Here is a 22,823-nt window from a genome sequence, read left to right on the forward strand (position 1 = left end):
AAAGCATATTCCAGTTACATTATATTCACATTCCAAGCATATTTTCATAAAGCATATGGAGTACAACATCACACCCAGGTTGCACCTGGAATTGCACATGGCTTCACAGTCAGAAGTGCATCTTTTTCCATCTGCATGGGGTGTGATACTTGTGACGATCTCTCTGATATTCACATCATCACAGTTATGCAAGCCTTTGCTACTGTCACACTGTGCTCTATATAGGGCTAGCCTGGAAAACCACTCTGAAGCTAAGCTAAGCCAAGCCAAGCCAAGCCAAGCCATTAATGCTCAAATAAATTTCTTAGTCTCTAAGGTGCCACAAGTACTCCTTTTCTTTTTGCGAATACAGACTAACACGGCTGCTACTCTGAAACCTGAAGCTACAAACAGTGCAAAATGCAGAGGCCTATTTACTTAGCAGGGCTGGCCATAAGGAGCATGCTACACCCTTGCTCCAAATACTGCATTAGCTCCCTAGTTACTTTGGGCTGCAATTGCAGATATCGATATTGATACTGAAAGCCCCCCATGTTTTGAGCTTTGAAACCCTAGAAACCAGCTTTCTCCCTATGCAACATTACAAGGATTCATTTTCTTGTAATCTAAAAGCTTATGTGCATGTGCCCCGAGAGGCAGTGACACGTGTGTTGAAAAAATCACCAAAAGAAGTCAGTCAGTCATTCAGCTCTCAGGAAATGCTGGTGCGAGGCAAGAAGCTCTGTGCGTGGCAGACAAACATTGCTAAGGAAAGAGTCCAGGTCACAGAAGGACTAACCTTGTAGCTGAGCTTCCCCTTAGCCAGCCTGGGTATAAGTTTAGCTGTGTTATAGATATCGTTCATTAGATTTTCCACCACTTCCAGAAAACCATTATCTTCTCCCACTTCCAGCGATGGACGGTATCTTAATTCATCATTATATAGTTCCATGTGCACTTCAAACAAAGGAGCTGCATTGGCCTGAGATACATCAGTGCAAAGCGCATTACTGTCTGCCTTCCAAACACCTGCCATCACCCCCATCTTGAATGTACTATTTAGCCCACTACATTAACTGCCTCATTGCTAACCCTGTCTGACTTCCTTTAGCTGGCTGCTGCCCCAGTACTCCACTGACTCTGCTAGTCGCGGCTTCTCCACGCTCATGCATGGCCTCTCTACTCCCCCTTTAGCACCTCTCTCTTCCCAGAGGTCCGTGACTCTGTGCTGCCCTACATTTCTGACTGCTCCTTATAATCATTATTCTCTCTACAAGGGCGGCTACTGCAGTTGATCTTGAGGCAGAAATTAAGGGCACAGAGCATTTTAATTATCAGGGCCAGATTTCTTTTCTATTCCATTCTATACAGGTTCTTGGACTATGCTCGTTACCACAGTATCTGAGCAATTCAGTGGCACCCTGGATGTGTGGGTGTAGAGGAGACACACTGATGTTGTGGCCTAGAGACAGGGAGGGGAACATGGTGAGAGCTCAATGGTGAAAGAGGAAAGGGTAGAAAGTGTTTAGAAGGAAACAGGAGCTCAGTTTGGCCACATTAAGCAGCGGGGTTACACGATGAGGCATCTGGGACGAGACAGAAGGGGCAGCACAGGGGAGGAGAGGCTGATTCATGACTGCAGAGCAGAGGAGAAACTCGGAATGGAGGAGACAGCGCAGGGCTGCAGATGGAACTAGGGACTCCTCCACTGTCTCAGCTGGGCACTTCTCCTCCCTCTCACTCTCTGAAAGCGTCTCTTCTAGGGCTTGGTCCTTGACCGTCTGCTCTTTGTCAGTGGGCGCATGTGTGTGGTCACAAGTAACCATTCACCACCCTCATCCTGTCCTCTCTCTGCAGTCTCTTTGCCCTCTGCCAGAGCAACACCATTTGCTCCTGGACCCCTGCTCCCAACTCCACACCCGGGCTAATCTGAACTCCCCACCTCTGCTCCCAAGCTCTCCCCTCTTGTTCCCTTCTTTATTATAGTTAGCAATTTCAAAGACCCACAATCCGCTGCTCAGCAGCTGCTGAAGCACTGTGGGATAGTGGCCTAAATTGTCCCAGAATTCACTTGCACATCCACAGAGGGATTGGTGTGCACATGCTCAGATGGCTGCAATGGCAAATAAGAGGTGGGAGGGTGGGGGCACGTCACATACTAAACCACGTTGTTTGTAACTGATTACAATAGCCAGGCCACTAACAGGTACAAAAGCATGGTTGCAGCTGTCCTATGGACAGACCTTTATAGTATGTACTGAGACAATAAATTCAGTGCATGCAATGTAACTTCAAGAGATGTTTTAAGAAATCAGAAAAATGGTGGTTTCCTTAAATAACTCACAAATAATAGTGGCAGGTGCATTATATATGTGCAAACACTGACATGTCATAAAAGGGAAGAGGAAACTGGATAACATACATCAGCTGCCATGTTAGTGAGCAGAAACTGTAAAGATTTGCGAATAAACTGGAAGAATCCATCTAAAACCATGTCATCCACATATTCCACATAGTCTTGCCATGTTTGGGATGTCTTATCAGCCTTAAATAAGTCTGCATTCTCCTGCAAAAAGAAACAAGCTATATTAACTTTTTGTTTGATAAATGGTCAGGCAAATGCCCTACCTTCTTTCAATGAAAAACGGGACTGAACATTTGATTAAGTTAAAAGTCTCGTTTTCTGGTACCTAATGTCTATGTAGTTGCTTCCCTGGCCATTCTCTACAATTCCATTTGAATGTAAGGGAAAGAAACAACTTTTATGTAATGTCCTCTGAAAAGAAACTGTCCCCAGGTCATGCCAAAAAATTCACACATGTGTCAAAAATTCCTCCCAGACAGCGGACAGATAGAGATCTTTTATCTCAGTTGTACAGTAGCAACATGAGAAAAAACAAACAATAAATGAATCCTGCCAGAGGTCTTTAACAAAGCACTACAGGCTCGCGCATGAAGTCCTTACTGAGCTATAACGACCACTGACTCTGTGGGAGTTTTGCCAGAGTAAAGACTTGAAGGTTGTGCCCCAGGTAGTTTGAGTCCACCATGCACATCCACACATGGAAACCATTAGTATGTGGAAGTGGTTTGAAGTTTAAAAGTGCTACAGCGCATAAGTGCTAGATATAATTAACTATTGTTAAAACAGTTCCAACTAGATTGCGTTTATCTTTCCTAGTTTCTTACCATAAGCATAGTCTGAATCTTTTGTCCAGCATCTTTAATTGCTGCATAGCGTTTGTTTATGGTATGACCTTTTCCATCCAAGTCTAAGAGAGACGTTTCCTTATTGTCTTTCCTTTCAAATAGAGGACTGGCTGACCATTCCTGTAAGGAAAAAAGACCTAAAAGATGCACTTTTATTACCCTTGGGAAATACTATGCCTGGAGAGGAGAGAGATTTAATATATACCAAGAATGTTATTTTCAAAAGTGCCTGGAAAAATCTGTCACCCACCTGCATAAGCTGGTTGATATTCTCCACATTTAACTTAGTTTTCTGGATTCTTGCTTCTAAATCATGCAAGACATTTCTCATCTCTTGAATATATTCCATAACACCTAAGAGAAAAATGCATTTCTAGCTAGTAGGCAGATAAGGTCTCCAGACATCAAAGTAACTGTCTGCCTGATGGCTCTGATCATCAGATTGTTGAGGAGAGATACAAAAGAAATTTACCTGTAATTTGTATTCTCAGATGGTAAATCTGACAGTGGATCCATGCTCTGCTTTATGCACGTGGCAGGTGAGGCTTCCCTAACTGAAGGCTTTGGCTGCCACACAACAGAATGTCAGCACCCCACAGCCTCTGCTCAGTGGGTCTAACACCCCTACTGCCTCCCATCTTTAGTCCTTTCTTAGACCCAAAAGATAGAAGATTAACGAAAACATTGCAAATTCTTCCTGCTAATCCCAGTATATTCTTGATCCATGCAGGACATAGAAAGGCTTTTCATAATGAATGGGATCTGGCAGGGCTTCTATACACTCCAATTGCCTCTGTGGAATAAGCTCGGACTCAGAGTAGTTTGGTGTCAGTAATGAGGAAGGAGGCAGGAGTTGCTAGCCTACTTAGCAATGGCAGGTGTGCTCTACATGCTAGTGGCAGGTGCTCAAAGACTGTAGTCACCCACCCAGGGTCCAGACCTTGGGAGTGGGGATCTCTTCAAGGACTCACTTTGGAGGAACTAAGGTAAATGCCTCAAAAACGACATCTGCAAATCAACACAGAGAAGCACGGCTAGCCCAGCAAATAAGCAGCTGTGTAAGCCTTGACTCCCTGGGCTGGGAGCAGTGTGTGCTCGGCCTGGGGGGCAGACAGAACCACTCTGCATCCCTGTCAGTGACTGGCTCTTGAAGACCCAGCAATAGCCTCAAAGAGCCCCCATGTCAGCAACATCAAAGCCCCTCTAGGACCCGAGAACATGCCAGCCCAACCCAGGTCCTTTGGGCCAAGGAAATAAAGGCGAACAAATGGCTCTAATGTTATGAAGCAGGGGATTCTCCCCAAAATGCACACAGAAAAATTTTGTCATCTGGAAAGAGGTAATGATGAAGTGCCTGACTTTGTACCTTCATTGCTCCAAAACAAGGTGGTTTCGGCTTCCTGAAGCTTGACATCATTCTCTTCTAACTCCTGCTTGACCAGTGGAAGCTCTACTGACAGTATGGTGGTCTTGATCTGGAAAACAAAAGCATCACTGGCTTAGGATCCAAAAATAGTTCTGTGGGGCAAAGGGTGAGCGGCTGCCTTATCTGCTGAAAAGCAGCCTTTTCGGAGCACACCCATGTTTGAACCATCTTAGCTGGTTTCAGAGGGAGAAATGGAGGCCTCACATTCCCACAGACAGGCTGGAAGGGTAGACCAGAATTGGTGACATGGAAGAGGCCCCAGCAAGTGACGTGCTCTCAACTATCACGGTGATGTGCAGCAATCTGAAACCCTAAGATAGGCAGCTCTCTCTTGCAGTGCTAAGCCATGAGGTAGTGCTAGTTACACAGGACAGTTTCTTCAAACCACCTGGAATTCTTACAACCCATTTTATAATAGTTGGAGCACTACTTTAAAGGGTTACCCAGTTTTGTACAAACTGGGATCGAACTCTTCTAAACAAGGCAGCGAGACAGACACACACTGATCCGGTTTCAGCATTTTGTTATCTTTCCATGTTGCCTCCCCTTTTTCAAACTTGCCTTATTGTACCAACCGACAATGAGATCCAGATTGCCCACAAACTTCCGGAAAGTTTCATTTTGAGAAAAGAGATTGCCAGCACTATCTGGAATATCTTTCTGCTTCTGAAAATTCAAATACTTGACTTCACGTAGGACAGCAACTAGCTACGAAATACAATAATTGGAAATAATTACCTATTCATAAAAGGAGAAGCTTCAGCATCATCCCATATTGAAAATCTCTCAAGAAAAATCAGGTATGAGTCCAAATGGTTTATCGCTGCTATTCAGTGAGGTGCCAGTCCAAACCAGCACACAGATGCAGCAAGGTTACTGTAAGGGGTCTGTCTCAGCAGTAGTAGTCAAAATAAAACAGACACTAACAGAACAGGGCTCATACAGTATCTGCTACAAACATTTCATTTCTGCCTGGACTGATTTCAACAAGACAGCTTTGTGTACAAGCATGGTGCCACCTACCTCCTTGCTGAAGTTCACGCTGATAAGATTACGGTCTGGATCTCTCAGTATCAGCGGCTGTTTGAGGTTAAATTGGCAGTCTGTATCGACTCGACTTATCCACTCTTCATATGTCTTCTCTCGGTAATTCTGCAGCAAACGCATCATCTCCTTATACTTCTCAGACACCAGTTTAGCTTCAGCACTGACCATAACACTGTAACCAAAGTAAAAGTTGCAATTGACGAAACAGATACACTGATAGAGCATGGGATTTAATCACCATGCCAAACAGAACCTTGGTGGTCTCAGTGGATACGTGCTTTGCCCTCTGTAAATTATCATTGATGCTCCGTCGTACATACACTGGATAACAGCATATCCTAAAGTGCAAGACGCCAACAAAACTTACTTACGGGTGATCAATGGCTTGCAACTCCGTCATTGGAGTCTCTAGTCTTTCTTGGAGCTCCAGAGCCCACTTCAGCTGCCCAGCAACAGGAGGCATATTTTTACTGATAGGCGGCACACCTCCTGATTTTGTGGCCGCTATCTGGGCATCATACATTATCTTTGCATTGTCCAGTTCAACATTAAACATTTCCAAAAGGGTGGAGTAGTGAGGGGACACTTCTGCCTTTATCAGAGGTCGGTCCAATAGTGATCCAAACATGTGTATTTGCTAAAGAACAAAGAAATTGGTAAGCTGTTTATACATCAACGTATCTCCAGACATAGTCTATTGAGAATGCAGCTCCAAGAGGCATTAGTTAAATTATGCTCAAATTGCTCTAGATGTATATAATGCCTTTCATCTACTTCACAAATACTGGATCACCTAAAGATTCACCTCTTTCACAGGGCCCTTCCACAAACCACTTCAGTTAAATGGCCTCATCTCTCCACCTGGTCCACGTGCAGGAGACTGGATAGATACTAGAGCAAGAAATCGGAATTTCCATGCCACAGGAAATTCCCAAATTTTGAAAAAAAAAAAGTTCTAAATTGGAACAAAAAGCTAAAATTAAAAAAACTTTCCACATCAAAACTTCAAAACATTCTTATTCACAACCATCAAAACATTTGTTTGATGTCAATTCATTTCATTTAGACTGTTCTAGGATATTAAATGTAATATGTATATCATTAATATTGTAGTTTATAGTCAACATTTTAATATCCTAGAACAGTCTAAATGAAATTGCTTGAAATGAAAATGTCAAAAAACACTTCAGCATTGTTGAAATTAAATGAAAAAGTTGAAACAATTAATTCATATAGGCTTTTTCCTGTTGAAAATGTCATCGAAATTGACAAGTTCCTGCAAAAAAAAAAATTTATTTTAACAAAACTGCATTTTCTGATGGAAAACAGCTCCACTGAAAATGTTTTTGACCAGCTCTAATATTTACATTCTAAGTTAACATCTTCCTCTGTGACACTCCCTCGCCATTAGCATCTGTCTGACCCGCACTCACCCCGACAGAATCTGGCTCCTCTAAGGAAAATCAGGCCCCTTTGAAGTATCTCAAGTTGGGCCCCCAAAATCTCTAAAGTAGCTTTTGAAAGTCTTGAACCTTTCATCGTTATTTTAATGTATATATAAACACAGAAACATCTTAACTGACAAGAGTATTCATAGATTTGGTATCAGACCCCAAAGCAAATTCACCCTCATTAGGGCATGTGCTAACACTCTTGCTAGAAAAGAGGCACACCAACCATACACGCACATTTATACCTTGACAGCAGATTCAATACTATTACAGTCATTAAATCCCTGAGAAAAAATGGTTGCCAATCTTCTATCCAAATCCTGAATTTTGGTCTGGAACTCTGTAAAATCTTCATCAAATTCCTGTCAGTAAAAAGAACAAAGGATTCAAATAATAGGATTAAGTCATGCTTAGGTATTTTATATAGAGAACCATTCAATTTAAATGAACTGATTTTATGGATGAGTGCTAAGACCAGAGGTTTTTTTCCTAAAGTAAGTACATTTGTTGCCATGGTGACTATTCTAATATGCAGGTCCTCTGCCTTGTTCAAAGCAAGTAATTTATTCATCTAACAAATGAACACATTTTTCATACTAACATTTACTCACCTCTTCTGCAGGATCTAAGGGATCATATTTGCAATCAGCAAAAACCTTAATGAGTTCAGAGATTTCCTCATAAATCTGAAACACCATGCTCCCAAGGATGTTTCCTCTCACTCCTCCCAACTCAATTTTCTCCAGCTTCAGAAATTCAGTTGTTGTTACATACAACTCCTAATGAACAGAAACAACCACCACACTCAATAAATCTTCATATCAAAATGCTGTTACCTACATGCCAGGGTTCTCTTGAAAGAGAACAGGCACCAGACACAGAATCCATGGGACTTGGGGATCAAGAAGAAAAATGCAGGTGCCAAATAACTAATAATAATCCAAATTCTATGTTGCGCTTAGTGTCTTTCATCAGAGGACTTCAAAGTATTATCTCCTTCCCTTTGCATAAGGGAAAACAGAAACCCCGATTCAGCCAGGTACTTAAGCACACATCTAGCTTAATGGGACTAGTTACGTACTTACATTTAGGCACATGCTTAAGTGCCTTAGTGAATCAGGGCCTGCGTGATGAATGAGAGGGTCCCTATCTGTATTCCACTGTGGGGGATGTACGTGCTCCACGTGCCTGAGACCAGACAATTCTTCCTAGCTATGCCTCTTGGTCTGCACCTGCCTCCTTCCTCTCCTCATGCTCCAAACCAAGGGGAGAAGGGGTGGCACAGACCAACCACATCTCCTGTTCCTTCTCTCCCATGAATTGTAAGGATCCAAAGCAGCGGGGAAGGAGGATGGGTGGTGGAATACAGATAGGGACCATACATCTCGAAGAACACTGGTTACTGCACAGGTACAAAACCTCTCTTTCTTCTTCGAGTATTGGTCCCTATGTGTATGACACTGTGGGTGACTGACAAGCAGCACTCATTGAGGAGGAAGGCATGAGGATGCTAATGACAAAAGGACCAAACCAAAGGATGCATCAGCTGCAGAAGCTTTCATGAGCCTGTAATGCCTTGTGAAGGCATGACAGAGCTCCACATTGCCACTTCACAGATGGCAGCGAGTGGCACCTCACACAGCAAGGCTACAGAAGGTGCCTTGGTTACTGTAGAGTGGGCTTTCACACCTTCTGGAGGCCTCTCTGCTAACCGGTCAGAGAGTAGGATACAGCCTGAAATACACTAGAAGGAGTCACTTCTCCTTTCAGCCCTTCCCCAGTGAAACAAACCGTTTAGGCAATTTCCTAAAGGATTTTGTTCTTGGTAGGTAGAATGCCAATGAAATGGAATCTCCTATCCCAATTACTGGCGTGTGCCTTGGGAAAAACCACAGGTATGTATGTTGTCTGGGTTAGGTGACAGTCCAAGATTAATTTGGGTGGGGTCAATCTTGGATACACTCTTAGCCTTCTGGAATATTGCGTATGGAGGATCAGCCATAAGGGCCCTAGTTCTCCTACCCTTCCAGCCAAAGTGATGGCCACTAGGAGGGTGGCTTTCATAGATAAATGGGTTAGCAAACATGTTGGTGAAGTTTCAGATGGGGACTCAGTTGGCAGCCAGAGGACTAAGTTAAGATCCCATGTTGGAGCAAGTTTAGTTACTGGAGGGATGGTTCTGGCGAGACCCCTTAGAAAACACCGTCCCTGCAGGGTGCAAATGGAGCAATGGTCAGTTGGAGGGTTACAGGCATTAATCACTGCCAAGAGCACTCAGAGAGCTTGGTTACAATAGTGGGAATGTCTGGTTCCTCTGGGGAAAGCTGGCACTGATGAATCCAGAGAGAAGAATCTCTTAGCTCAATAGCACTTTCTGGGGGATTCCTTCTTGCTATTGTTGAAAGGAGATCCCCAGTGCCTGAATATGCTCTTCAGGAATCATGCTTTTTTTGCCTCTGTTTTCACTAACAAGGTCAGCTCCCAGACTGCTGCGCTGGGCATCACAAAATGGGGAAGAGATGGCCAGCCCTCTGTGGAGATAGAGGTGGTTAGGGACTATTTAGAAAAGCTGGACGTGCACAAGTCCATGGGGCCGGACGAATTGCATCCGAGAGTGCTGAAGGAATTGGCGGCTGTGATTGCAGAGCCCTTGGCCATTATCTTTGAAAACTCATGGCGAACAGGGGAAGTCCCGGATGACTGGAAAAAGGCTAATGTAGTGCCAATCTTTAAAAAAGGGAAGAAGGAGGATCCTGGGAACTACAGGCCAGTCAGCCTCACCTCAGTCCCTGGAAAAATCATGGAGCAGGTCCTCAAAGAATCAATCCTGAAGCACTTAGAGGAGAGGAAAGTGATCAGGAACAGTCAGCATGGATTCACCAAGGGAAGGTCATGCCTGACTAATCTAATCGCCTTTTATGATGAGATTACTGGTTCTGTGGATGAAGGGAAAGCAGTGGATGTATTGTTTCTTGACTTTAGCAAAGCTTTTGACACGGTCTCCCACAGCATTCTTGTCAGCAAGTTAAGGAAGTATGGGCTGGATGAATGCACTATAAGGTGGGTAGAAAGCTGGCTAGATTGTCGGGCTCAACGGGTAGTGATCAATGGCTCCATGTCTAGTTGGCAGCCGGTGTCAAGTGGAGTGCCCCAGGGGTCGGTCCTGGGGCCGGTTTTGTTCAATATCTTCATAAATGATCTGGAGGATGGTGTGGATTGCACTCTCAGCAAATTTGCGGATGATACTAAACTGGGAGGAGTGGTAGATACGCTGGAGGGGAGGGATAGGATACAGAAGGACCTAGACAAATTGGAGGATTGGGCCAAAGAAATCTGATGAGGTTCAATAAGGATAAGTGCAGGGTCCTGCACTTAGGATGGAAGAATCCAATGCACCGCTACAGACTAGGGACCGAATGGCTAGGCAGCAGTTCTGCGGAAAAGGACCTAGGGGTGACAGTGGACGAGAAGCTGGATATGAGTCAGCAGTGTGCCCTTGTTGCCAAGAAGGCCAATGGCATTTTGGGATGTATAAGTAGGGGCATAGCGAGCAGATCGAGGGACGTGATCGTTCCCCTCTATTCGACACTGGTGAGGCCTCATCTGGAGTACTGTGTCCAGTTTTGGGCCCCACACTACAAGAAGGATGTGGATAAATTGGAAAGAGTCCAGCGAAGGGCAACAAAAATGATTAGGGGTCTAGAGCACATGACTTATGAGGAGAGGCTGAGGGAGCTGGGATTGTTTAGTCTGCAGAAGAGAAGAATGAGGGGGGATTTGATAGCCGCTTTCAACTACCTGAAAGGGGGTTCCAAAGAGGATGGCTCTAGACTGTTCTCAATGGTAGCAGATGACAGAACGAGGAGTAATGGTCTCAAGTTGCAATGGGGGAGGTTTAGATTGGATATTAGGAAAAACTTTTTCACTAAGAGGGTGGTGAAACACTGGAATGCGTTACCTAGGGAGGTGGTAGAATCTCCTTCCTTACAGGTTTTTAAGGTCAGGCTTGACAAAGCCCTGGCTGGGATGATTTAACTGGGACTTGGTCCTGCTTTGAGCAGGGGGTTGGACTAGATGACCTTCTGGGGTCCCTTCCAACCCTGATATTCTATGATTCTATGTAGGTCTGTTGTACGAATATTGAGTTAAAAGGTGTTTAGGAACTCCCTCCCTGTCCAACATTACACAGTGTTAACCTAGGTCCGGGGACTGGCATACACAGATCTCAGCTTGCTTAGTACCATGGCAAATGCAACATTAACTATCACTTTAACCTTTTATTAAAGATACAGAAAAGAAGGTAAAATAGTTAAAGCATTTGAAACGTTAAGTAAAGCTTTCATTTTAACAACATTTCTTGTTCCCTTTGCCATTAGCTGGAGCTGGTTTTAGAAGGAATAATCCCTTTATTTGACAGTCTCTCAGATGGTATCACAGATGGTGATAGTGTCCTTTTGGGGACAAGGAAAGAAGTTAGTTGAAATGGGCTGAAGTTGCTGCTGCTAATGTCCAATCCCATGTCATCCCAAGTGGTGTTGAGGATTCAGCTGGCAACATCATCTGGATCCCTCTCTTTGACCAGAGCTGGTCAGGACTTCCCTCAGGATTAGGGCTAAGAAGGTCCAGGGTCCCAGGAGATGGTGGAAGTGGCAGCCATGATGGTGAAAGTTCGCTCCAGTAGTGTCCGTCTGTTCTTCTCCATCTGTTCTTCTATCTTGAAGGGTCTATAAAGGCAGTGATGGGAGAATATCCCATACCTTCATTATTTTATCCACCAATTAGGCCTAATATCTGACTCACCAATCTGTAGTTTATAAACTTCCAGCTCCACATCATCTGTACTAGCATAATTTCAACAGTCCCTGAGACCCATATCAGTAGGCCATTCTTTGTTTATACTAATTCAGTTTTTCTGTATCCTTTTCATACCTTTTCCCATCAACATTTGTTATAGGTTATTGTGACATTTTATGAATTTTCACAGAGAAGATCACAATTAGAGTAAAGGTGTAGGCCCCATTATCACAGCTCCCATTCGTGGTCAATTGAGAAGTGCCTGCTGAGGCCGTCCCCTAACACATTATATATTCCTGGGGATATAGTCAGCTGGTGTCAAATACCCCAGCTCCACAGGTTGACTGCCTCTATTCACTTGGGGTGGGGTGGGGGGGCGGTTTAGACCTAGCTCCCCCATGCTTGTTGATGTAGAACACAGTTGTCATGTCGTTTGCTATCACCTGAATATGCTGGGCTAGTATGAACAGTAAAAATGGTGTGAAGGCCTCTCAGACAGCTCCCAGCTCAGTGGCCTATGTGCATCCTGGACTCTTGAGAAGTCCATGTTCCTGTGCTGTATGTTCATCCAGAGGGGCACCTCTGGGATCAATATTTTCTAGGGTGGGGAAGAGTGAAGGGAGCTCCCACGCACCCCTGCTCTCCCAAAGGTAGAGTCCCCCACGCTCCGGGAGTCTTACTTGGCCATTTGTCTGCACTGCATGTATACCATTTGAAGCCAAGCTTGTAGACAGCGAAGATGAAGTCTCACAAACAGTGTCATGTAGGCACAGGATGTCATGTGATCCAAGGAGGCTGAGACATGCATGAACCGACACCTGTGGGCTTTCTGAGCTGACTGATCAAACACGTCATTGATCGAAATCTGTCCGCAGGAGGTATGCTCTGGCACTGACAGAGTCCAGAGTTGCTCTGATAAATTCTATGATCTGCATTAGAACTAAAATGGGCTTTTTACGGGTCAACACAGATTCCCAGTGTTGCTAGAAGACTGAGCAGCGATTTGGTTGCTGTCAATAGCTGCTGAGGAGATCTCCCCATCAACAGCCAATTGTCTAGAAAAGAAAAGACAGACGAGCCGTGATGCCATTTCTGAAAGCACCTTTGTAAACACTGTGGTCACTGTCACTACTCCGAAGGGGAACACCCTGATAATGGTTGGGACCTATAGAAACCTCAGGGATCATATAGACGTACATCCATCACACAGGTGAAGATAGATACCTTTCATGCCAACAGCCGTGAACCAGCCGTTTTTGTTTAGGGACAGAGTTACTGATGCCATGGTGACCATCCTAAATCTCAGTCTCTAGCTACAGGCATTGATTTGTTTGACATCTGCAATGGGTCTCCATCCTCCCTTTTTCTCAGGAATGAGGAAATATTTGGAATAAAATCCCTTTTCCTGATGTTGAGGTGGTAACAGCTCTATGGCTCCTCACTGAAGTAGGGAGTCTATGTCCTGAATGAGTATCCTCTTGTGAGAGTGGTCCCTGAAGAGGCACAGGAGAGAGGAACTAAGATGCAGCCAAAGTGAATGATGTCAAGAACCTGTCTGTCTGTTATCCACCAGGTATGGAAAAATGGACAAGGCCATCACCAAACTGGCTCTTGGAAGTGGCAGGACATGGCATCAGGACTGGTTCACAGCTGTTGGCAGCCCTATCATAAGTGTTTCTTGATGGGAGGTTGCAGCTGGAAGGAGTAGCAGCTGTGTGTTTGTTCTGTTGCATCCTCTGCTGCTTTTGTGGTGGTTCAAATCCCGTCTGGTGTTAGAAGGGCTGTGGTGCTGGTATAGGTTGTAAGGCTGTCCATCATACTTGCCTTTTGGTGCCAGAGTGTAGATCCTCAAGGCATGGAGGGCTGCCCTAGAGTTTTTTAAGGAGTGGAATACTCATTCATCTTTTGACCAAATAAGTTCTTCCTGTCAATGGGCAAATCCTCCACTGTGGATTGAACTTCCCTGGCAAATCCTGAGGAATGAAGCCAGGACTCCCTATGCATGACGAGAGCAGTCACCATTGATTGAGAGTCTGTGTCAGCTGCATCTGGTATGGCTTGGAGCGAGGATCTGACAACAAATCTACCCTCCACAATAAAGGCTTGAAATTGTGCCCTGTCCTCCTGAGGGAGCTTGTCTCTGAATTCTGAAAACTTTGAATAATTAACAAAATTGTACTTTGAAAGGAATTGGCTGGTAATTGGCTAGTAATTGGCTATTTGGAATTGCAGGCTGGTTGAAGTAAATACCTTCCTTCTGAGGAGGTCCAAATGCTTAGCATCTTTATCTGAAGGAGTAGACATGTTTGCTGTTGCCTACATCCTTCAGTGGGAACTTGAATAACCAAAGAGTTGGGGGCAGGAGGTGTGAACAAAACTCTGCTCTGTTGCCTGGGACAAAGTACTTCTTTTCTGCTCTCTTAGGAGTAGGTGCCACATGACTCTGGCGGACTCTCAGATGGCCTCATTAAGGGGAAGCACCACCCTACTAGGCCACGCAATATGTATACTATCAAGGAGTTTGTGAGGTGTCTCTTGGACTTCCTTCCTCCAGAGGAATCTGGAGCATATCAGGAACCCTCCTCAAAAGGTCTTGAAACTGTCTGAGGCCATCTGGCAGAGAAGTTGGGGCTGGAATAGTGGCTTCATCAGGAGACTGATGCGGATACTCTGTTGGCACCATGGTACTACCGGATCCAGTTCTTCCTCCTCCATGGGTCTTGGGGAGCTCAGAGTGATCTCGGGGAAGGATAATGTGACTCCCAATGGGACTGTCCTGATTCAGGATATTGCACGCACAGGTCCCCATGATCCAACACTGGTTGAGGCAGCCCCTAAGGCATAGGGTACCGATAGTTCCAAGAGGGATACAACCTCTTAAAGGGTCAGAGGGAGGGAGGAGAAGAGATTCTGGATCCTCTGTCTGGGGTCATGTCTCTCAGTGGGAGTGATATCAGTCCATCCCCAATGCCAGATCCCCTGAGGAGGAACATGTAGGATCCAGATCTAATAGTGGTGCCATCCGTACCATAGACATTGAAATGCCCCCCCGGTAGAAGGAACAGGGGTTTGATTTCCCCTTTCATAGCATTCATACACCGGCAGTGTCCCTCTGCCTTGTAAGGACTGGTTCTGATCAGAGGTAAGATTGTGGCTCTGGAAGGATGACACCCTCTGGAGTAATATATCTATCCCCAGGTATTGGGGGCAGAGACTCTTCTCCAAACACACTGTTGGATCCAGTGTAGAGAGGCCCTCAGAAGTCAATGCTTCCTTGTGAGAACATGACAGCATCATCAGCGTATGGGGCTCTCAACACTTCTGCTCTTACACTCTCCAAGTCCCTCCTTATTCAGCACTGATGACGAGCCCACTCCTGCTGACAGTGCCAGTATCAAGGCACCTTTGCTTTGGGCGTGCGGATTGGTACCATGTCCCTCATAGGCTCCTGTGCTTCCCAGAACAGGACGCAGCATCACCCGACTTGGACAGTATCAGGGAATAAGTCTTCTTAGAGATGGATTTGGAGCAGGATTTCTCTCTAGCCTTCTGAGAGTGCTTCCTACACTCGTGGTGAGCCTGAGGAGTCTTTGGCTCTATCCAGGGCTACGAGGTGTGCTTCTCGATGCCTTTGCCTGGTGTATAGGCGGTCTGCCCAGCCCAGCCTGGGGTCTCATTAGGCACTCCATCAGATGTTTCTTTAGTCCGTATCCCTGTGCTTGCTAGGTTCAGCTGGGAAAGGAGTGCTTTCACACTTAGCGGAAACGTGAGCTTCTCCAAGACAGTACAAGCACCTCTGATGGTCAGTGCAGACTAGGAAGGCCCCTGGCAGGAGATACAGCTCTTGAAGCCTGGAATCCTGGGCACGATATGAGTCCCATATGGAGAAGTATGTGGAGGGGAACCCATTAAGGGCGAATCCCTGAATTCTAACTAACATTTAACTGTATTTACAGATTACAAGTCAAAGGAGCAGCTCCGTGGACACTGGAGTGTTCTGTCTCAGACCATGAGAAAATAGAAAGGAACTGGAGATGCATTTGGACTGCACCACCCCTTGTACCCTCAGTTCAGCAAGGGAGGAGACAAGAATCCTCCAGTCTCCAGCACATGGAGCACACACACGCCCACAGTGGAGTATACCCAGGGGCCAGCACTGGAAGGAGAAGTGGTTTGGCTCATGGTTATATTGCAAGTCAGTGGCAGAGTCTGTTCTCTCAACTCCCGCTCCCTTGCTATTCTTTGGGGGAGTTCCTCACTGTGCATCTTCAGAGTTCAAGTTCAGCACAAAATCCAAGGGCAGAGCAGGGAGAGAGCTGGGAGAAAGTCGCCTTCCACATGCAACGACATGGCAAGGAATGAGATCAAGCCTCGGTTCTCTTTTCACACCCAGCAAATCAGATGTCCACCCAGCCCCCAGATCTCGCTCTCTGGCATCGCCTTCTGGGTGTCTGGTTAGCAACTACACTGTGGCCTGGCCAACCCTGTAATGCTATTCTTCCCAAGCCCTCCACCAGCCTCTTCCTCTCTGGCCTCACTCACACCCATGCTGCCCCCTCTGCTGCACATGAAAAACCTCTGCCAAGATTATCTTCTCAACCTATTCAGATCTTGGCAGCTCCCCCCGCCTCCCTTCAGTTCTTTGCTGGCTTCCCCTGCTCTGCCCCCATCAGGTTCAAGCCCCTGACTACAGCCACAAAGCCCTGCCTTATCTGCTCTTGTGTTCTGTGTCACTGTCACCCCCACCCCTCTTCGGCTGCAGCCTCCTCCACCCACACAAATGCCTGCTTCTCTGGAGACCACTGTGCAAGGAGCACCTCTCAAGTTCAGCCGGAAGACCTCTCCTCTTTCGCTGTCACCTGGAGACCCACTGCTGCTATGGTGACAACAGGTGTAAGGATTTGGCATTTGGGACTAGTTTACACACTGTAGGTGTATCTGGTTGTACCCTTTATCCTGCCCTCTGCCTGATGGGCAATTCATCTGTCTTTAGATTGGGAGCACCTCAGGTCAGGGCTTGTAGCTTCTGGGTGGTTTGGCAGGCTCCTGCCATTCTGTGGACGCTATCGGAAACACAGAGCACACAGAAAGGCTTCCCCAGCAGAATAAGCACGAGTTGAACTACCAGACACAAAGTATTTCATAGGCACCTCTATAGTCTTCACTCTGTGCAAAAATGAATCCATTCTGGTAAACACAAGAGACGAAGGGAACTCCCATAGCTTGGCCTCCTTGTCCTGAAACCAGAGAAAGATTTGTCAGCATAATAGGAGCCCAGCATCACTATCGGGCAGGGTTAGCTAGTGGGGATGTGGTGCTTTTGGCTGAGCACTTTCTCCATGCCCCTGTTCCCAGCTGATCGCAAAGCTGGTCAGCAGCAACATACCTTAAAGAAGGTGGGCATCAGCTCTGAGCAGCACCTGTGGTAGGTCTGGTAAAGTCTCTCTATAATTGAAGGGCCTAGTTTGATCCCTCCCAAGATCTCTTCTATCTCTCCTTGCAAGCCTTTCATCACTTCCTCGGGGCTCAGGAAATTTCGGGTCTAAACAAAGTAAAATGCAGCAACAGGACTTCAAGAGCAGTTCCAATCAGAAGGTCACGTACTTTGTGTCTTCCGCAGGCAAGGAGCCCCCCCCGATCTGGTCACTTCCGCAGGCAAGGAGCCCCCCCCCTCACCCCCCGATCTGGTCACTTCTTCACACCAGGAATCTCACCAGCTACAAGCAGCATTTGCAACATACCACTGTGGAGCCCAATTCACCCCTGCGCCAGGGCGACGGCTGGGCCAGGGCACGGGTGGCACAACCTGTGAATCCCCGACTCGGGGGAGCCTCTAGCACAAACTTTGACAGCCCTAATTCACCCCCTGAGCTGGCAGCATCGGGGAATTGCCAGGGAGGCTGTGGGATTGTCCTGGCCACAGCACCTCCTCTCCCCTCTCTGCTGCCTCTGTTCTTCACCTGGCCCGCCCCAGAATGAACCAGGGGCTTCCGCCACGGTGTCACAGAGGCCTCTGTATGGATGTGATTCACCAGGGAGCTGTACAGCCCCCTAGGCCCCTTTGCCCTATTGGGCAACAGTGAGTTCGGCCCCGGGTCCTTAACGAAAGTAAAGAAACTGCCTCTATAAATGGTCACCCAGCCACAGGATGCAGCCTTCTCCCTCCTCCCAGCTGGCCCAGGCCCACACCTCCCCTTTCCTGCGAGGGGGTTTACGGCAGAGGCAACTGCTCAGCATTCCCGAGTGCCTCCATCTGAAGCACAGGGCGCTTCTGGCTTGGACTCTGTCCCAGCACGGAGGCGGGAAGAGTGCCGCTACGGAACAGGGGAGGGGGTTTACGTCAGCACAGCAGCAGCCCAGAGCGATCGTCCCCCCCCGACCCCGGCACTCTGGAAAAGGTGGTGCAGCAACCAACTTGCACATGGACTTGACCCTGGACCCGCGCTGCAACGCTATTGCCCCCTCCCTAGAACAGTACCATTTCAATTAAGAGGTTGCAGATCTCCTGTAAGATGACAATGACCCTGGACGGCGTGTTGTAATGTTCCGAGTTAGCCCATATTAAGCAGACCGTGTACAGGACACTGTCAATGTAGGGAGACAGCTGTGAAGAAATGACATTACTTTGAATCCATTTAGAAGCAATAACGTGCCCATCAGTAAAGCAAGTTAGTTTTACCTGGAACTTCCCGACCTTTCAATAACGAAATCTGAAAATCATAAAACTTAACGGAATTTCAGAATGTTAAACATGGCAATATTCTGACAACAAGACTAAACTGACGCGCAGAAAACCCATGCATGGAAGCATCTGGGAACTGTTTCATACATCACTGCATGGAATTTGCAGCTTGGGTTGTTTAGAATTGGGTACTAGTTCTCTGGAAACAACATACCTGAGGGTATTCGGTTTGTTCCATTTCCTCCAACAAAACCTTAAGCGGTTGCAAGTATAGATTGATATCATTGGCTTCCTTCACTCCTGCATCAAATGAAAACTGCAGGGTAGGTGAAGTCAGAAGATACAATTAAATACCATCTAAAATGAAACCATCCCTTCATGTGAATCATCTGGGGCTTATACCTGCACTGACTTCCTTGAAAACATTCTTCAGAGCGGGCCAGTAGCAACTCTTCGCCTTCTTCAAAATCTCTGCTATTTTATTCACTTTCGGTGCAAGCAGCTAGATGTCAAAATGTATCAACACATCAGCATTCCAAGAGTGCACACCAGTGTATTTGAGAGAAATGTTATCAGCCCAGAAATGGCCAGGAGACACGGTACCTGCTCATGAATGCATTGCAGATTGACCAGCCTGGAGCTCCAGAATTCAAATTCCACCTTTGGCAATGGGTTCAATCCGTCCAGCAGGGGCTGGGCAGAATCTTTGCTCAGTACGTCTCTTATCTGATGAGACCAGTCTATGATAATCGTCTCAATGGCATGTAATAAGGAGCTGTCTATCGCCGCAGGGAGTCTGAAAGGCAGCATCAAAAACCAGCTCCAGGAGTTCATGCTGCGTAGGAGCGGGCCCCACTTTTTCCTAGTCTTGCCTTCATTTACTTCCACTAGGTGCGAGAGCAACGGCAGCCTTATTTTCAGCTTTAATCCTAAACACATTCCCCAATTAAAACCTTACCCAGCGGGTCCCACACGCTCCCTTAGAGCCTATGGGTTAGGGGTGGTCACATCACCAGAGCCCTGTTAGACCCATTCCTTTGGCTCCCAATTTCCCTTCCCAATGGTACTTCACAGAAAGATGCATGCGAGAGACAGCTGGTACCCAGGTGTGGAGCACAGCCCCTGCAACAGAGCAGGTCCCTTGTCCCTAGGGATTCAATGGAGGAATTGAATTTTTCTTTGCAGGAAAAATACAACTAAGAGTGAATTTCCCGGAGCACTCACCTGTCTAGGGAATCAGTGGAACTGCCCAGGTTCTCCAGGTGCTCTGGGAGAGGGAGCAGCGTCTTCCCTTTGATCTTTCCTCCCATCACAAACATTTCATTTTTCAGTCTGTGGGCTTGTTTCACGACGTCATCAGACACCACTTTAGGCCACCCGCTCATGTTCTCCTCTTTCATGAAAAAGGAATAAACAACCTAGAAGAAAACATTTCTTTAGTTCGGTTAGTTCTCTCTATGCATTTTATGGGGGACAGAGGCCGAAGACAAAACTGTGCTGAGAAATCATCGGCTCGTTTGCAGAGGTGACAGCACGAACAAGTGATATAGCAAAGCCACAGCTGAGAAGAATGGTTTGTGCCCTGCTTGGTGCTGCACTTTCCAACTCTGGCAAATGTATCAAGAGCCTTGCAATGTGTGTCATTTTCCTTAAAGCCCTAGCTCCTGGAGTCAGGTGATTCTGTGAGACTCAATTTTCATTTAAAACAACATTTCTAGTCCTCATGGTTGCAGAGAAAAGCTTGAAAAGGTGATGTGAGTAAGACCCTGATGGCTCAGAGTGAAAAGAAAATGCTCCTGGCATATTTGTTAATGCCTTGTGAATTTTGGAGGCCTGACATGATTTTGAACACTTGGGGTTGGCAATACTGTAAATGTGAATATTTATAAGTTTGAAAAAAATCCAATCAGACAATTCCATTATCTCAGAGAGGGGGATATTACACACTCCACAATATTTTAAAGAAATAGATTTTTCAGCATAAATAACACCAGAACTACTAAGCTGAGATATCTCTCTCCCCTCACAGGGCCACTGACATTGGGGGAATTAGGGAAAAAATTAAAAGCCATAAGCTGTTAAAAATGTGTTTCATGAACATGCAATAAGGTTCAGGGATTTTATTGCCACGTGCAGACGGGGACCCAGGCAGCCCCCCACCCCGATGCACCACTCGGCCATTGCCATGTGCAGCTGGGCCCAGGCAGTTCACATTAGGGCAGGAAAAAGCACAGTATCTTACAAGATGTAAAAGGGAGGAAACCCAGCCAAAAGACGGGCTCGTCCAGGCTTGGCACTGACTGGACCTTGTGAAGGAGACAGCATTCAGCTCAGGGCACAGTGCCATGTGCGGGCTTGGCTCTGGAGAGGGAGCAGCAGAAGGCAGCAAGGAAGCTGCTCAGGGGGAGTTCAGTGTTGCTGGGAGAGGTTTGGAAGCAACCTAGCATGGAAACTCCCCGTGACAAAGGAACTGGATGAGGCAGCTCAAGGTGCCTCCTCCCACCAGCCACGGGCTGGTGGGGCAAGGGGAGCAGTGATGGCAAACAGACAAGGGATTCAGGGGCAAGCACCTCAGCAGCTTTGGGGCCATGGTCTTCCTGAAGGTCCCTGGGACTCGGGCTCATCCACTCAGCATGGAATGTGATGCTGGCGTGGAAATGACACACTCTAGGGGCCAGCCTTGGGCCAAGTGGGTTTGCTCTGCCCCCCATGGCCTCCGAGATGGGCACTCTGGAACCAGCCCTTTGCCCACTCCCCCGGTGCGGAGCGGGGCGGGGTGTTTGCCTCCAGGACACCCACCTCCTCCACCACTGCGATTAGCTGATCCACCGGGGAGGGGCTGATGTCACCCACCAGGAGCCTGCTCTGGAAGTTTTCCTTGGTGATGTTTTCCCTCTTGCTCTTCACAAAGTAAACCCCTTTGCTCTTGAGCACAGGAGGGAACTCGAGGCAGGGCACCAGCTGCCCGGCGGGATTGAGGGTCAGCACTAGCACCAGCAAGTCCTGCTTCTCAAAGAACTCCGTGAGCATGGCGTTGATCTCCTCGTTGCCCACGAACTTGGCCCATTTGTCTGGCTTGAACCGCAGGGTGAGCGTGGAGTAGTTCTCCAGGAACTCCACCCTCTTGTCCGATGCTGTGGTCATCCTGCCCCTCGGTGCTCAGCAGGGTCCTACTTAAAGGGGTAACGCCGAGCAAATTGGGGTCAAGGCAGGTTTTCTCCCAGTCTCTCCCGCACTCAGGGCTAGCTGTGCTTCCTGCAATGGGAGAGTGAAAGGACATGGTAATTAGTGACCAATTAGCCCCACCTGCACAGGTGCCCATGCTCTCGCTCTCCTTGCTGCCAGTCATTAGCAAAGGCTGAGCCAAGGGGCTGAAGTTTTAGTCTGAAATGCTCAGGGGCCCCCCTGCATTCGGCTGCCCCACGGGCTGGTGTGCAGAAGTGCTGGCACCCACAATCCCAAAGGCAGGCAGAGGGAGCAGTGGGTGCTCAGCTCTTCTGGAGGGCAGGGCCCCAGTGCCTAATGCCAGGCACCCCACCGAGAGCCCCAAAGGGAGAGGCTGCCTTCGAGAGTGAGCAGGGCACTCTGTGCCCACTCGGTGCCCAGCCTTTAGAGCCTCCTGTTCTGTTGTTTTCACGTCCCTCCTTTTGGGTCTTGCTCCCACAAAGATTGGGGTGAGATTAATATTGATGGGCTGCACAGCCACTGCCCCCTCACGGCTCCAGCTGCTGGGAGGGGACAGGAGACAGGAAACCTGCCCTCTCCCCACCCCAGGGAGAGGTGCTGCCTGCCAGACAGAGGCTGCAACAGGTCCCTCACGTTCTCAGGGCAAGGAAGGGGGCAATTCTTAACATGGCCTCCACCATCCCATTTTCCCTCAGACCCCACATCCCTAGCCCCAGCTCCTCTCGCAGCCCCATATTCCCCCCCATGACCCACTCTCACAGCCCCACCTTGCCCCCTCCCTCAGCCGCCAATCGCCTTCAGGCCCAGGACGGTCTGGCAGCCTGTATGGCCCCTGGACCAGGCCTATATCCTGCCCGGCAGCTTCACAACATCCAGGTCCCTATTTCTCCCCCAAGCTCTGTCCAGCCCCACCGCTCTCCCGGCTCCATAGCCCCTCTTCCATCCCGTGAGCCCACAGCACAGGCCCAGAGTTAAAGACACAAACCCTCTTGCCGGAAGGCTGCAGCGTGACACTGGGGTGTGTCCCAGAGCAACGGAGCCAGAGCCA

The 22,823-nt window shown here is 47.4% G+C and overlaps 1 protein-coding gene across 1 annotated transcript in view; it reads right to left on the reverse strand.

Annotated features, from left to right (window-relative positions):
• Positions 1-21,933, reverse strand: part of DNAH17 (dynein axonemal heavy chain 17) — a 98,705-nt gene extending 76,772 nt beyond the window's left edge. The window contains exons 1-18 of the mRNA XM_037913873.2: positions 21,389-21,933; positions 19,814-20,007; positions 19,193-19,385; positions 18,992-19,091; positions 18,804-18,889; positions 18,386-18,511; positions 17,294-17,449; positions 17,058-17,144; positions 7,725-7,892; positions 7,359-7,475; positions 6,034-6,299; positions 5,639-5,834; positions 5,177-5,323; positions 4,556-4,664; positions 3,440-3,543; positions 3,169-3,309; positions 2,402-2,545; positions 779-961 (exon numbers count right to left, since the gene is read on the reverse strand). Of these exons, the coding sequence (XP_037769801.1) occupies positions 779-961; positions 2,402-2,545; positions 3,169-3,309; positions 3,440-3,543; positions 4,556-4,664; positions 5,177-5,323; positions 5,639-5,834; positions 6,034-6,299; positions 7,359-7,475; positions 7,725-7,892; positions 17,058-17,144; positions 17,294-17,449; positions 18,386-18,511; positions 18,804-18,889; positions 18,992-19,091; positions 19,193-19,385; positions 19,814-20,007; positions 21,389-21,733 (2,862 nt within the window). The 5' untranslated portion in view covers positions 21,734-21,933. The remainder of the gene's footprint in view (positions 1-778; positions 962-2,401; positions 2,546-3,168; positions 3,310-3,439; positions 3,544-4,555; positions 4,665-5,176; positions 5,324-5,638; positions 5,835-6,033; positions 6,300-7,358; positions 7,476-7,724; positions 7,893-17,057; positions 17,145-17,293; positions 17,450-18,385; positions 18,512-18,803; positions 18,890-18,991; positions 19,092-19,192; positions 19,386-19,813; positions 20,008-21,388) is intronic.
• Between the last annotated feature and the right edge of the window lie 890 nt (positions 21,934-22,823).

The sequence above is a fragment of the Chelonia mydas genome, chromosome 14 (genome assembly GCF_015237465.2).
Source record: "Chelonia mydas isolate rCheMyd1 chromosome 14, rCheMyd1.pri.v2, whole genome shotgun sequence".
NCBI lineage: Eukaryota > Metazoa > Chordata > Testudines > Cheloniidae > Chelonia > Chelonia mydas.